This window comes from Papio anubis, chromosome 18 (assembly GCF_008728515.1).
Source record: "Papio anubis isolate 15944 chromosome 18, Panubis1.0, whole genome shotgun sequence".
Taxonomy (NCBI): Eukaryota; Metazoa; Chordata; class Mammalia; order Primates; family Cercopithecidae; genus Papio; species Papio anubis.
This window is the reverse complement of record NC_044993.1, coordinates 33,152,362-33,165,971: the sequence shown is the minus strand read 5'-3', so window position 1 is coordinate 33,165,971 and position 13,610 is coordinate 33,152,362. Positions and strand designations below refer to the sequence as shown.

Genomic DNA, 13,610 nt, shown 5'->3' with positions numbered 1-13,610 from the left:
ACACCAAAATTCATGTCCTAGGCTCAGGCTGCCCTCTGAAATCTCCTGTTCCCTGGGCAGCAGTGAGTAAGCGTGGTCCTGATCGCTAGGCCAGGAAATCCATCTTCCTCTTTGATTGAACATCAAATATCATTTCCTCTACAGAGCCAGGGGAACTAATGGTTAGCTTTTATTATAAATCAGCCAGGGCCTCACTCCTTAATGAGCACCACCACACCCTCCAAACTGCAGAATCCTCCATCACTGCTGCATGGGCAGCCAGAAGAACTTCTGCAAACCAGGATCACACACACTGCATACTGCTGGGAACATGCTGGGCATTTCCCTCCATGTCTCCAGTCGCTTTGATGTTCTGAAGTAGGCAAAGGCTGAAACAAATTCAGTTTGGGCTTGGGTGGAACTTCCAAACATTCAGAGCCAAGTCACAACAGGGAGCTCTCAGGGGTCAGCGAGAGTCCTGTCAGTGACATGAGGCAGAGCAAGCCTGATGGTTCCTTGTGGGGACGTGCTGGGCAGTGCTGCCAAAGGTGTGTGAGCCACACCCTGGGACCAGTTCTGCTGATTCCTGTTTGCAATGCGCATCAGCAAAATATGTGCAAAGTTTGTGAATCTTTCATTTTCCTGTTACTTGTGTGTATACTTATTGAAATTTTTCCTGTTGAATATTAAAATGGTTTCTGTATTTTGTGTTTGATTTCCTTATACCTGTAATTAACAGGATTTTGTTTACAAAGGTTTAGGCCTGGGATGGATGGGAATTAAAAAGTGTTTCTTCACTGTGGAGTGTGAGAAGCCCCGTGCAGAACTCAAGCAACTTAGGAGTTGGATTCCACCCTGTCATCACTTTCAAGCCGCAAATCTGATGAGGTGCCGAAGCTGCGCAGGGAAAACAGAAAATGAAAATGAGAGATGGAGAAGTTTCTGTGCCACATTTGCACATTTGACATGACCCGAGGCGATCACGCATGTCCCCCTGACCCCGTCATGTGATCCCGCACAGTGCAGTTCCATTTTACAGAAGATGGAGCTCAGGGAGGAACCGGGCTTGCCTCAAGGTACTCAGACTGTTAGGGGCTCACATTTCCATCAGAACCGTGTCTCTAAATTCTCAATTCAGTCCCCCACTCCAACTGTTATTTCCAAGCCACACACAGGAAAGGAGAGTCGAATCAAGTCAAAAGTGTTTTATTGTCATTCACATATTGAATAAAGGAAGAAACATAGCAAACCGATCAGCGTAGTTTGAAAAAAAAATCCAGGTTAGTACTGGTTGCTCTATTTATGCCTGGAAGCAGTGCTCTCCCAACATCAGGCACAGCAGCGGCACTTCTCTGACGAGCCTTTGCAGACACAGCCCTGGGCACACTTGGCACAGTCCACAGGGCAGCAGGAGCAGCAGCCTGGGGAAGAAGGGGAGAGTGAGAGGTCACAGCCGAGTTGACCAGGGACCTCTCTGTCTCAACAGCAGGTCTGGCTCAAGTTCAGACCCCAGACCCAGAGGATGCATTTTTAGGTTGGCACAGCTCTGTTCCGATGGTGCATTTGAGGTTTGTGTCCCAATAGAAAAAGTCTGCCCTGCCCCATCTGAGCTCAGAGCAGAAAGCCTGGAGAGGGAATGACCCAGCCAACAGGGGCGAAAGAAGACCAGATCCCAAAAGCATGCACTCAGGGCCAGCGCTGAGTTCCCTCCCAACCTTAGCCACAGCCCCAGATTCCTGGAGATGGCCCCGCACTCACTCTTCTTGCAGGAGGTGCATTTGCACTCTTTGCACTTGCAGGAACGAGCACAGGTGCAGGAGGCACCTGTGGAAGAAAAAAAGGCAGTGAGCGGTGAGTAAGGTGCAGAAGGTACAGCGGTGAGTCAATGAGTGTCCAGTGCCCCCTCCTCTGTGCAGGGCCAGCCCTCAGAGCTCCTTTCCCACTCAGAGCAGTGGAACAGAAGCCCCATGTCCTCCGCCATCACGCTGGAAAGGGCAAGCACCCTCCTTTATATACCCTATCAGGAAGTTCCCAGCTCCACACACAGCCCAGGAAGCCGGGGCTGGAGGCCAAAACCTTTTCTGATGAACTCTGACGAGGCTACGTCCCCCGCCTCTCATCCATCCCAGCTGCTCAGAATTAGAGCAGAGCATTGGGGCTCAGCCAGCAGCCCCCGAATAGATGGGTGACATGGAGCAGAACAGCCTTGATCCTCAGAATCCCTAATTCTGACTTACAAGCACAGAGGAGGGAAATGCTCGCAGGAGCTTGGCCAAGAGGAAAGCACTGAAAGGTGTAAAGGAGTTCCCTTCAACTCAGAGCTCATAATGCAACCTTCTCAAACCCAGGGACACTGTGTACGGTGGCCAGGAATGGGCATCTCAAGACCCAGAGCCAGACGTCCCTTACCTGCAGTGCAGGAGCAGTTGGGATCCATTTGGAGCCAAGACAAGCCTGGAGTTCCTAGGCAAGAGATGAGAAGTCAGTAGGGCAGGTGGAAGGCGTGATGGAGCCCAGGAGCCAGCTGCTCCCTTTATAGTCAGGGGAGGTGGCGGGGTGCAGAAGCCCCGCCCTGGCCCTTGCACTCACCCCTGCTGAATCTGCACTGCCCGTGATCGCTGGCTGGGCCGTGAGCAGTGGCCTGGCCTGACTCAGGACTGTCATCATCTTTACCTCCCCTGGATACCGTGTGCAAACCCAGCCTCATGTTCAACTTCCAGGATCAGCAGCAGCGGGAGCATAGGGAGAGAGTTGTGTGCAAAGGACTGGTGGAGGTTGTGACCTTTGGATTTCCCCCCCTAGCCTGAGTCTGTCCCCACGTGGTTCCCTCAGCCACATTTCTTCTGTACACAGCACCAGGACAGAGACAGGGCTCTGTCCCCCTCTCTTCCATTCTCCACTCTTGAGAGGCTGAATGGGCACATTTCTCTGGGTAATCCTTTGCATAAATCTCTCCAGGGTCTCCCCACTGCCTAGCTGGCCTACTACAGGATGACAATTTGGAAAATGTGGGATGTCCCTGGAAGAGGGATCATTGAAGGTGACATGCAGACCCTGGATAAAATTAGAAAGCAATTTCCTTCCATATTCCTATTACTCTACATAACGTTAATCCATGTTAGGCCCTGTTTAGTCACTTTCAATTTTGAACCCTCACAGCAACCGAAAAGGGACATACATCCTATTTATGAACCCATATTCCTAATCTGGACAATGACAATACAAGAAGTTCAAGCCACTAGTCCAGGGTCAGAGGGCTGGGAAGTGGTACTGCTGGGTCTGAATCCTGTCAGCTTCCCAAGGAAGAGAAGTCAGTGATGAAGCTTCCCTTCGGCCTAGGTATGTTTATCTCTTTATTGCTTGATATCTTTAAACAAAACCAAGCGTCAATGTCAGTCCTGGTAGCAAAACAGAGATGCAGAGGAGTATGAATCAGGAGATTTGATGATAACCTTCTATGTGTGGAAGTTAAACTGATTCTTTTTTCAGTAGTGCTAATGAGTTTGGTTTTCATATAAATATATCTAAGGAAATAGGATATTTATTTGAAGAAAATAAATTTTAAAGAAAAATGTTGAGTCCCATATTGGTGCAGGTGGTAGCAGAACTGGCAGGCATCCTTCCATCTCTGTTATGGGGAGAGGGACTGTCTTGCTCATGGCTTTATATTTCTGGTGTGAATCCCTATTTTGTGGGAAGAGTGTAGGACCCTGTCGGGACCTCAGGTCAATCCTCATGTGGCTGATGAGAAAGACAGAGGACAGCAGGCCTGGCTCTTTTGTCTGGAGTAAAAATGTCAACTATGCTATTGTCTGAGTCCATTTGGGCTGCTATCACCAGATACCTTAGACTGGGTACCTTAAAACAACAGAAATACATTTTTCTCAGTTCTGGAGGCATGGAAGTCCAAGGTCAAGGCACCAGCATATTTGGAGTCTTGTGAGGGCCCCGTTCCTCATGGATGTCTCTTTCTTGCTGGGTCCTCACATAGTGGAAAGGGTTAAACCAGGCCTCCCTTATTAAGGACTAATCCCGTTCATGAGCACTTTGCCTGAATACCATAGTCACTTCCCAAATGCACCACCTCTTAAAAGCAACACAATGAAAGTTATATTTCAACACCTGAATATTGGAGGGACACAGGCATTCAGGCCATAGCAGCCATGAATAATAATAACAACAAATAGTGGTTAATATTATAGACCACTGGTCATGTATAGGCACCATTCTGAGTTCTTAACATCCATTAAATCATTTGCCTCTACGAGTCCAACCCTATTACAGTCATGTGTCACTTGATGAAAGGTATGCATTCTAAGAAATGTGTCTTTAGGCAATTTCGTCATTGTGCAAACATTGTAGAATGTACTCACACACACCTAGATGATACTGGCTACTACACACCTAGGCTGTCTGCTTTAGCCTATTGTTCTTAGGCTTCAAACCCATACACTGTCAGGCAATTTTAACACAATGGTAAGTATTTGTGTAGCTAAACATAGAAAGGTACAGTAAAAATGCCATATTATAATCTTTATTTATTTATTTATCTTTGAGACGGAGCTTTGCTCTTGTTGCCCAGGCTGGAGTGCAATGGTGCAATCTCGGCTCACTGCAACCTCCGCCTCCCAGGTTCAAGCTATTCTCCTGCCTCAGCCTCCCGAGTAGCTGGGATTACAGGCATGGGCCACTATGCCTGGCTAATTGTGTATTTTTAGTAGAGACAGGGTTTCTCCATGTTGGTCAGGCTGTCTTGAACTCCGAACCTCAGGGGATCCACCCACCTCGGCCTCCCAAAGTACTGGGATTATAGGCGTGAGCCGGCACGCCCGGCCTCCTATTATAATCTTAAAGGAATCGTTTTTAGCTGAAGAAGTGATCTGAGACAGGGAACCTGATTTTCCTCAGGGCACTCAGAGTGTAAGGTGATAGCACATGGTCCCGGCACCCAGGTCTCTGGACTCTTAATGCAATCACACATACCAGCTCTCTTGAGTATGGGGTCCCCTATTTCCAAGCATGCAAAGAAAACCAGAGCCAGAAGAAGTCAACAACTTTTATTATCATTCACATATTTCATAAAAGAGAGACAAATACAGTAAATGGGTCGTGGCTGTCTGGAAAAAAAGCCAAGTTTATATAGGTCGCTCTTTCTACATCTGAGAGCAGGGCTGTCCCGGCATCAGGCACAGCAGTTGCACTTGTCCGACGCCCCTTTGCAGATGCAGCCTTGGGCATGGCACAGCCCATGGGGCAGCAGGAGCAGCAGCCCAGGGAAGAAGGGGAGAGTGAGAGGTCACAGCAGACTTGACCTGAGACCTCCCTGCTACAACAGAGGCCTGGCTCAAGCCCTGCCTCCAGCCCCAGAGGACCCTTAGTGCAGGCTGGCATTGCTCTGTCAGGAGTCAACTGGTGGATCTTTGGGGTGAGGGTCTTCCAGTGAAAAAGCTGCCCAGCACAACCTACACCTGGGAGAGAACAGAAGACTGGAGAGGCAGTGACCTGGGCACAGGGACAAAGGAAAGCCAGTTCCCCAGAACCATATGCTTAAGTGAGGAAAGTCCTGAAGTGTCAGGTCTGTGCTTGGCAGGTTAGCGCACGCGCATGCCCTCAGTTTCCCCATTTTAAGAATGAAAGTTGGAAATCAACTATCTTGTGTTTTTCCAGCTGTGATCCTGAATCTCTTGCCAGAAAGGGGGTGTGGGAAGCTGGTCACTGTCCTGCTCCTGCCTGCTGAGCTCTGGGTTCCCTCCTCTGACTCTGCCCAGTCCCCCGATTCCCATGGAAGGCCCCACACTCACTCTTCTGGCAGGAGGTGCATGTGCACTCTTTGCATTTGCAGGAGCCAGCACAGGTGCAGGACGCAGCTGCAGGGAAGAGAAAAAGGCAGTGAGTAGTGTGTGTGGTGCAGGGTTAGGAGCAGGCCCTCAGCATCCTCCTATTCAGTGCACAGGAAACCTGGTACCTAGTTCCACTCAGGCACACGGAAGCCTGGCCCCATCTTTTCTCCACACTGGCTCGGATGGGCAGGCGCCCTCTTTTTCATACCACATGGGGACTTCAGTGGGGAATCTTGAAGAAGTAATGTCTCCCACCTCCGTACTAGCCCAGGCAGCTCAAATGCTGGACAGAGCACTGGGTCCCAGCTCAGCACACCTCTGGCCTATCGGTGACCTGGAGCAGGGGCAGTTTTGAGCCTCATTCCTCTCGCCTTAGAAATGGGAGGCGCTGGGACAACGCTAATGTTCTTAGTGATAATAAAGGTACTTGGTAAGAGAAAAAGCACCAGAAGTACAAAGTAAAATAATCCACTTTAGGTAGAGCTCAAATGCACCTGCCTCCTGCCACAGGAACATTCTATCCTCTGGCATGAAATGGAGATCCTAAGGCCCTGAAACCCAGCATCCTTTATCAGTGGCGCAGGAGCACTTGGGGTCCATCTGGAGACCAGGTGAGGCTGGAGTACCTAAGCCAGAGGCGAAGAAGCAGGCAAGCCGGTGGGAGGCGGAACAGAGCTCAGGAGCCACCTCTGGCTTTGCAGTTAGGGAGAAGTGCCGGGCGCAGAGGCCCCGCCCCAGGTCTGGCCCCCGCTCCCGCAGTGTCAGAGGCGCCCTAGGGTTCAGGGCCGGGCTGTGCGCAACAGGCGGCCCGGTGCAGGTGGGCACCCTGGGGGCGGCCCTTTGACTCCTGCTCGCTTTGCAAGGGCTGTGCTCCTGGCGGTAGGCGGAGTCCCTACTATAATCCCGGCCCTCCGGAATTTCCCGGGGATTGGGGTCCACTCCTGCCCCTGAGCGGTCCGGGAACCCAGCCTCAGGTGGTCACGGTATCCTCAGCCCATAACCCGCACCAGTGACTTGAGCTTCGCCTCTGTGGGAGCCTGTGTGCTACCCCAGCCTAGTGCTCATGTCCCTAGATAGGACCCAGGCGGAAAGTGCAGCGAGGGAATTGTGTGCAGAGGACCAGCCTCCCATGTGACCTTTGTCTCACCTGCGTTGCCAGCCAAGTCCTTTGGCCATGTTCGTCTTGTTCACAGCAACAGAGCAGACACAAGGCTCTGCCTCCTTCCCTTCCATTGCCCACTCCTGGGAAGGTGATGGGCACATTTGTCCAAGTCCTCTTTTGCTTTAACTTCTTGGGGCTTCCCACAGCCTCGCTGGTCCACCAAGCCCAAAGATGGAGCTTCCCAAAACTTGGAATGTTCCCAAGGGAGCGATCTTTTCCCTGATGTGCTCACCCTTGCATTAAACTAAGAAGCATGAAAGGTGGTTGTTACTCTCAGAATTCTTAACTGTTACAGAGCTTTTAGTCTCAGCCAGACCCTGTTTAGTCACTTTGGCTATTTGAACCCTCACAGCAACCCTCAAGCGTCTTATAACAGCGTCTTACTAACTGGGCGGCAACACAAGGAGATAAATAATTAGCCCAGGACAGAGGGTGGAAGTGTTGCCGCGGGTCTCAATCCACTCAGCTTTTCAAGGCAAAGACATCAATAATGCAACTTCTCTTTGGCCTGGGTATGTCTTCAGCACCTCTTTATTGCTTGAAATCTTTAAACAAAAACAAATGTCAAGATCAATCCAGAGGGCAACAGAAGTGATACAGAGGGATACGTGTAATTGTGTGGCTACCTTCCATGTCTGCAAGGTGAGACTGATTCTTATTTTCAGTAGTGTCAAAGAGTTTGCTTTTTCTATAAATGCATTAAGGAAATATGATTGTTTAAAAGAAAGTGTTACGGAAAACAACAGCACAGGTGTTGGCAGAAATGACAAGAATCCTTTTGCATCTGTTATGCAGACGGACTGTCTTGCTCATGGCTTTACATATGCAGCGTGGATCCCTATTTGTGGATGGGGAGGGGTCCCTCTGTGGTCCACAGGTCATATGCTCATGTTATTGATGGGAACAACATGGGACATACAGCTAAGCCCACCAGGACTGGCTTATTTGTCTGGAAATATAAAATGTTCCTGTGCTATGAATAAAGGTAATAAAATCATAGCTATTACAGACTACTTGCTAAAGGCTATATTAAGTTCTCTATATGAATTAACTGATTTGTTCCTACCAGCCAGACCCTGTTATTATGCACAGGAACAGGGTAGGAGCCTGAACCACAGAGAGGTTGTGTCACCCAGGTATAAATGACACACCTGAAATTTACACTCATGCAATGTCATTCCTTCAACCGCCACCCTATGTCACTATGTCATGTAAAACACAAGGACACGAAAAACCTGGCACAGGGACAGCAGAGAGAAGAGTAATGAGTTGGTAGTCAATCTCTCTTCATAGCTCTTAACCTCCCTGAGCTTCAGTGTGCCATCTATCCAGTCAGGGCACAATTGAGTCAACTAACCAAAAGTCCTTCCAGCTAAGAACTGTGACAGGCAGAGCTCAGCATCCACTTACATGATGATCTGCCAGCTCTGGAGAGGGCGTGAGGACAGCTGTACCCTAAGTTCCTCTATACCTGTAGTGCTGGGTCATGTGACCTTGGGCAGGTTCTTAAGTACTCTGGAGGACAGTGTTCCCTGCATGGGGAGCCTCTGCACACACTGTCTCTCTGGCTTGTATGAAGATCAAATGACTTGAAGGGTGGGAAAGGCTTGTTCTCTTTCCAAATGCTGGAGCAGTGTCTTATGCTGGAGAATTGGTGCAGGAGGTCATCCACATATCCTTAAGACCAGATCAGCAAGACTCCAAACCCATTCCCAACTTCCAGTCCACAGTCATGCTTCCAAGGAACTGGACCTTTCCCAAGGAGCTTGATGGGATCTAACAGGATTCTCTGTCTGGGAAGTCCATGTGGACAAATGATTATATCAGCACTCTTCATTGAGTCCTAGCCAGGTCCGAGGCAACTATCACATTTCATCCCAATATAGAGATATAATCTTCTTTCTACAAATGAGTAAATGAAGCCTCAGAGGGGTTAAGCACCTTGCCCAGGTCACATAGCCAGTAAGGGATGAAGTGGGCTGTGAACCTGCTTGTGTGACACCAAAACACCCGTACTTTGCCCAGGCTGCTTTCTCTTCTTGTTTTATTTTAATTTTTTGTTTTACATAGAGAGAGGTTCTTACTATGTTAGCCAGGCTGGTCTGAAACTTCTGGCCTCAGGCAATCCTCCTGCCTTGGCTTGAGCAGAGCATGATGTGAGCCATCGAAGTGGTGTGAGCCACTGTACCTGGCCAGACTACCTTCTGAAATCCCCTCTTCACAAAGCACCTTTAGTCCAGCATGGTGGTTACTCTTGGGCCAGGTGACTCCTCTTCCACTTTAAATGACAAATAGCAATTCCCTCACCAAATAGCCAAATAACTAATAGTTGCCATGAAGTACAAGACACCTAGGGCCTTCCTCCTTCCTACTGAATATCACTGTACCTTAGAAAAGATGTGAAGCGTTAGTATTTTATTTTTCCTGTTATTTTGTTCTTCCTGTCTGTTTTGAGATTTCCTTGTTGAACATAAAAAATGAACATTCTCTTTTTATTTTTCACACTTATTCATTCTATTTTATCTCATCAAAGCGTAGGTCTATGACTGATTCCTGTACCCTCATATCATCTGGCATGATGCTCTTACATTTTTAGCTAGGAAACTGACCTGAGACGGGTGACCCGAGTTGTCTTAAGGCCCTCGACTTATAGGATGATCCCAGCTCTGCTGGGTCTGAGGTCTCTTATTTCAGGACACCCCTCAAAAAATTCAGAGGCAGAATAAGGCCAACAATGTTTATTATCATTCCCATATTTCACTTAAGAAAACAGACATAGTAAATGGGTTAGGTTTGTATTTAAAAAACAAACTAGGTTTGCAGGGGTTGTGTTATTTACATCTGGGCACAGGGCTGTCCCAACATCAGGCACAGCAGCTGCACTTCTCCGATGCCCCTTTGCAGACACAGCCCTGGGCACGTTTGGCACAGCCCACGTGGCAGCAGGAGCAGCAGTCTGGGGAAGAAGGGGAGAGTGAGAGATCAGAGCAGGCTTGACCAGGGATCTTCCTGCCCCAACAGAGGCCAGTCTGAAGCTGTGCCTCCAGCCCCAAAAGATGCTTAGTTCAGGATGGCGTTGCTCTGTCAGGAGATAACTCCTGGATCTTTGGGGTGAGGGTCTTGCCATGAAAAAGCTACCCACCCTTCCTATGCCCAGGACAGGGTAGAAAACCCAAGAGGGAGTGACATGCGCTTTGCAGTAAAAGGAGGGACAGTCTCCTAAGTGAGGGAAGTCCTCAAGTATCAGGCCTGTGTGTGGCCGGCTGGTGTGCTCTCTTGGCGTCCCCATGGTAAGAATAAAGATTGGGAATTAACCATCTCTAGTATTCTTCCGGCTGTGATCCTAAGTCATTTGCTGAAGCAAGGGGATGTGGGAAGTTCGTCATTGTTCTGCTCCTGCCTGTGGAGATCTGGGATCCTTCCTCTGACCCTGCCCAGATGCCAGATTCCCAGGGAAGGCCCCACAATCACTCCTCTTGCAGGAGGTGCATTTGTACTCTTTGCATTTGCAGGAGCTGGCACAGGTGCAGGAGTCACCTGCAAGGAAGAAAAAGGCAGTGAGCAGCGAGTGTTGTGTGCCTCCCATCCACCTCAAGCAGCCCAATGCTGGACAGAGCACTGGGTCCTAGTTCAGCACACCTTTGGCCTTCAGGGTGACCTGCAGCCGGGCAGTTTTCAGCCTCAGTCCTCTTGCATCAGAAATGGGAGGCACTGGGAAGACGGCAATGTTCTAAGTGGTGATGAAGGCGCTTGGCGGCGAGAAAGCTCAAGAAGTGCAAAGCAAAGGAGTCCACTTTAGGAAGAGCTCAAAATGCACCTGCCTCCTGCCCCAAGGGTGCTCTATTCTGTGGTATGAAAATGAAGATCCTAAGACGGGAAACCAAGCATCCCTTACCAGTGGCGCAGGAGCAGCTGGGGTCCATTTGGAGATCAGGTGAGGCTGGAGTTCCTAAGCCAGAGGTGAAAAAACAGGCGGGCCGGTGGGAGCCGGAACAGATCCCAGGAGTAGGCTGCCTGACTTTACAGTCAGTTTAGGGCGCAGGGTGTAGAGGCCTGGCCCCAGCTCTCACAACTGCCCGGCGCAGTGTCAGCGCCACCCAGAGTTCAGGGCCGGGCTATGAGCACCAGGCGGGCGGGCGCAGGATCCTCCTTAACATGACTGGTGCACACTTCGGGGGCGGCCCTTTGGCTCACGCTCACTCTGGAGGGGCTGTGCTCCTGGTGGTACGCGGCGTCCCGCTGTAATCCCGGTCCTCCCGAATTTCCCGGAGATTGCACTCCATTCCTGCCCTGGGCGGTCGGGGAACCCAGCCTCAGGTGGTCGCGGTATCTCCACCCCAGTACCCCGCACCAGTGACCTGAGCTTCGCCTCTGTGGGAGTCCATGTGCTACCCCAGCCTAGTGCTCCTGTCCCTAAATAGGACCTAGACGGGAAGCACAGCGAGGGAGTTGTGTGCAGAGGACCAGCCTCCCATGTGACCTTCCACCCACCTGCATAGTCACCCAGGTCCTTTGGCCTCACTTGTCCTCTTCACAGTAACAGGCCAGACACAGGGCCCTGCCTCCCTCCCTTCCATTCTCCATTCCTGAGGGGGCGATGGGCATATTTAAGTCCTCTTTGGCTTTAACTTCTTTTGGGCTTCTCGCAGCCTAGCTGACCCACCAAGACTAAGGACATCCAAAGCTTGGGAGGTCACAAGGGAGGGCTCTTTTCCCTGATGTGGTGACCCTGCATTAAATTAAGAAGCAGGAAAAGCGCTTACTTCCCTTTCAGAATTCCTGACTATTGCAGAGCTTTTGGTCTCGGCCAGACCCTGTTTAGTCACTTTGGCTACTCGACCCCTCTCAGCAACCCTCAAGGGGAATACTCTTTACAATGGCATCTTACTAATCAGACAACGACAACACAAGGAGATAAGTAACCAGCCCAGGACAGAGGGTGGAAGTGCTGAGGCAAGAGAATAGGCTCTGGTGGCAGTGAACCTAAAACTGACTCACAGTCTTTCTAGAACTAAACCAAAAGGAAAACCCCAACTTTCCCCACCCAAGTAACAAAAGGACCAGAGGCTACTTCGTTTGCAACCCCTCTCCCCTTTGTCTGCATGGCAGTTGAGAAATTGAAAGTACCTCTGATTTCTCCCTTATGACAACCAATTGGGCTGGCCTTGGACTACCTCTTCATTTGCATAGGAGTAACTTTGTAACTTCACTTCAGCTTCTAATTGGTTGCTTTCTGCCATCAGTCAGATAGGGAGCCACTACTTCATGTACATAGGGTGTACACTAAATAACTAATGGGAAACCTCTGGAGGATATTTAAACCATAGAAAATTCTATAACCAGGCCCTTGAGCTACTTGCTGGGGCCAGCTCCCACCCTGTGCAGTATACTTTTGTTTCCAATAAATCTCTGCTTTTGTTGCTTCATCCCTACCTTACTTTGTGCATTTGTCAAATTCTTTGTTCGAGGTGCTGAGAACCTGGACGCCCTGCGCTGGTAACTGTGGTGCTGTGGGTCTCAATCCAGGCAGCTTTTCAAGGGACGGAGGTCAAGGGCAAAGCTTCCCTTTGGCCTGGGTATGTCTTCAGCACCTCTATATGCTTGAAATCTTCAAACATAAACAAATGTCCAGGCCAATTCTGAGAGTGACAGAGGGAGGTATACGTAACTTTATGGCTACCTTCCATATCTGCAAGTGGGACTGACTCTTTTTCTCAGTAGTGTGAAAGAGTTTGCTTTTCCTATAAATATATTAAAGAAATATGATTACCTAAGAGAAAATGTTAAAGAAAATAACAGCGCAGGTTATAGCAGAAATGGCAGGAATCCTTTTGCATCTGTTATGCAGACAGGGACTGTCTTGCTCATGGCTTTATGTATCCAGTATGGATCCTTATTTGTGGACTAGTGGAGGACCCTCTCTGGGCCACAGGTCATGCGCTCCTGTTATTGATGAGAACAACATGGGACACACAGCGAAGCCCACGAGGCCTGGCTTTTGTTTAGAAGTAGAAAAATATCCCTATGCTATGAATAAAGATTAAAATCAAAGCTATTACAGACTACTCAACACAAGCCAGGCACCATTTTAAGTTCTTTACATGTTTTAAGTGATTTGCTCCCACCAGCAGACTCTATCATTATCTCAATTCGCAGTTGAGGAGACTGAGCCACAGAGAGGTTGTGTCACTGTCATATAAACGATACAGCTGGGATTTGCACTCATGCATGCTGACTGCATCATGGTGCCCTCAATAACCACCCTATGTCACCGTGTCATGTAAAACCCAAGGACACTGAAAGTCTGGCACAGAGACGGCAGTGGGAAGGGCACTGAGCTAGCAGTGAATCCCTCTGCATAGCTCTGTGACATCTCAGCCTCAACATGCCATCGCACCCATCAGAGGCACAGCTGCACTCACTGACCAAGGGCCCTTCTAGCTCTGAATTGTGACAGACAGTTCTACAAAGGAAGAAATGGGACTCAGAGAGGTTGAGCAACCTGCCTAGGTCTCACAGCCCAGGACAGAGGTGGTGAAGTGGGCGGTTCAACAAGACTGCCCTGACCCTGATCCCCATGCTCTTTGCACAGGCTGCCTTCTGGAACGCTTTCTTCAAAAGGGGCACCT

General features: G+C 49.5%; 1 protein-coding gene across 1 annotated transcript; it reads right to left on the bottom strand.

The window, feature by feature from the left end:
* Positions 1-1,169: 1,169 nt before the first annotated feature.
* On the bottom strand, positions 1,170-2,507 carry LOC101024326 (metallothionein-1B-like). The gene is made up of 3 exons (XM_009196477.4): positions 2,389-2,507; positions 1,738-1,803; positions 1,170-1,400 (listed from the first exon to the last, which is right to left on the bottom strand). The coding sequence occupies exons 1-3, from the start codon at positions 2,414-2,416 to the stop codon at positions 1,309-1,311; spliced, it is 186 nt and encodes a 61-aa protein (XP_009194741.1). The 5' UTR covers positions 2,417-2,507; the 3' UTR covers positions 1,170-1,308.
* Positions 2,508-13,610: the final 11,103 nt, after the last annotated feature.

Bases quoted from the DNA above. Each gene is read 5' to 3' on its own strand.
- LOC101024326 (XM_009196477.4), bottom strand. From the start codon at position 2,416: ATGGATCCCAACTGCTCCTGCACTGCAG. The intron at 1,804-2,388 runs GTAAGGGACGTC...TTTCTTCCACAG, and splicing joins CAACTGCTCCTGCACTGCAG to GTGCCTCCTGCACCTGTGCT. The intron at 1,401-1,737 runs GTGAGTGCGGGG...CTTCTTCCCCAG, and splicing joins ATGCACCTCCTGCAAGAAGA to GCTGCTGCTCCTGCTGCCCT.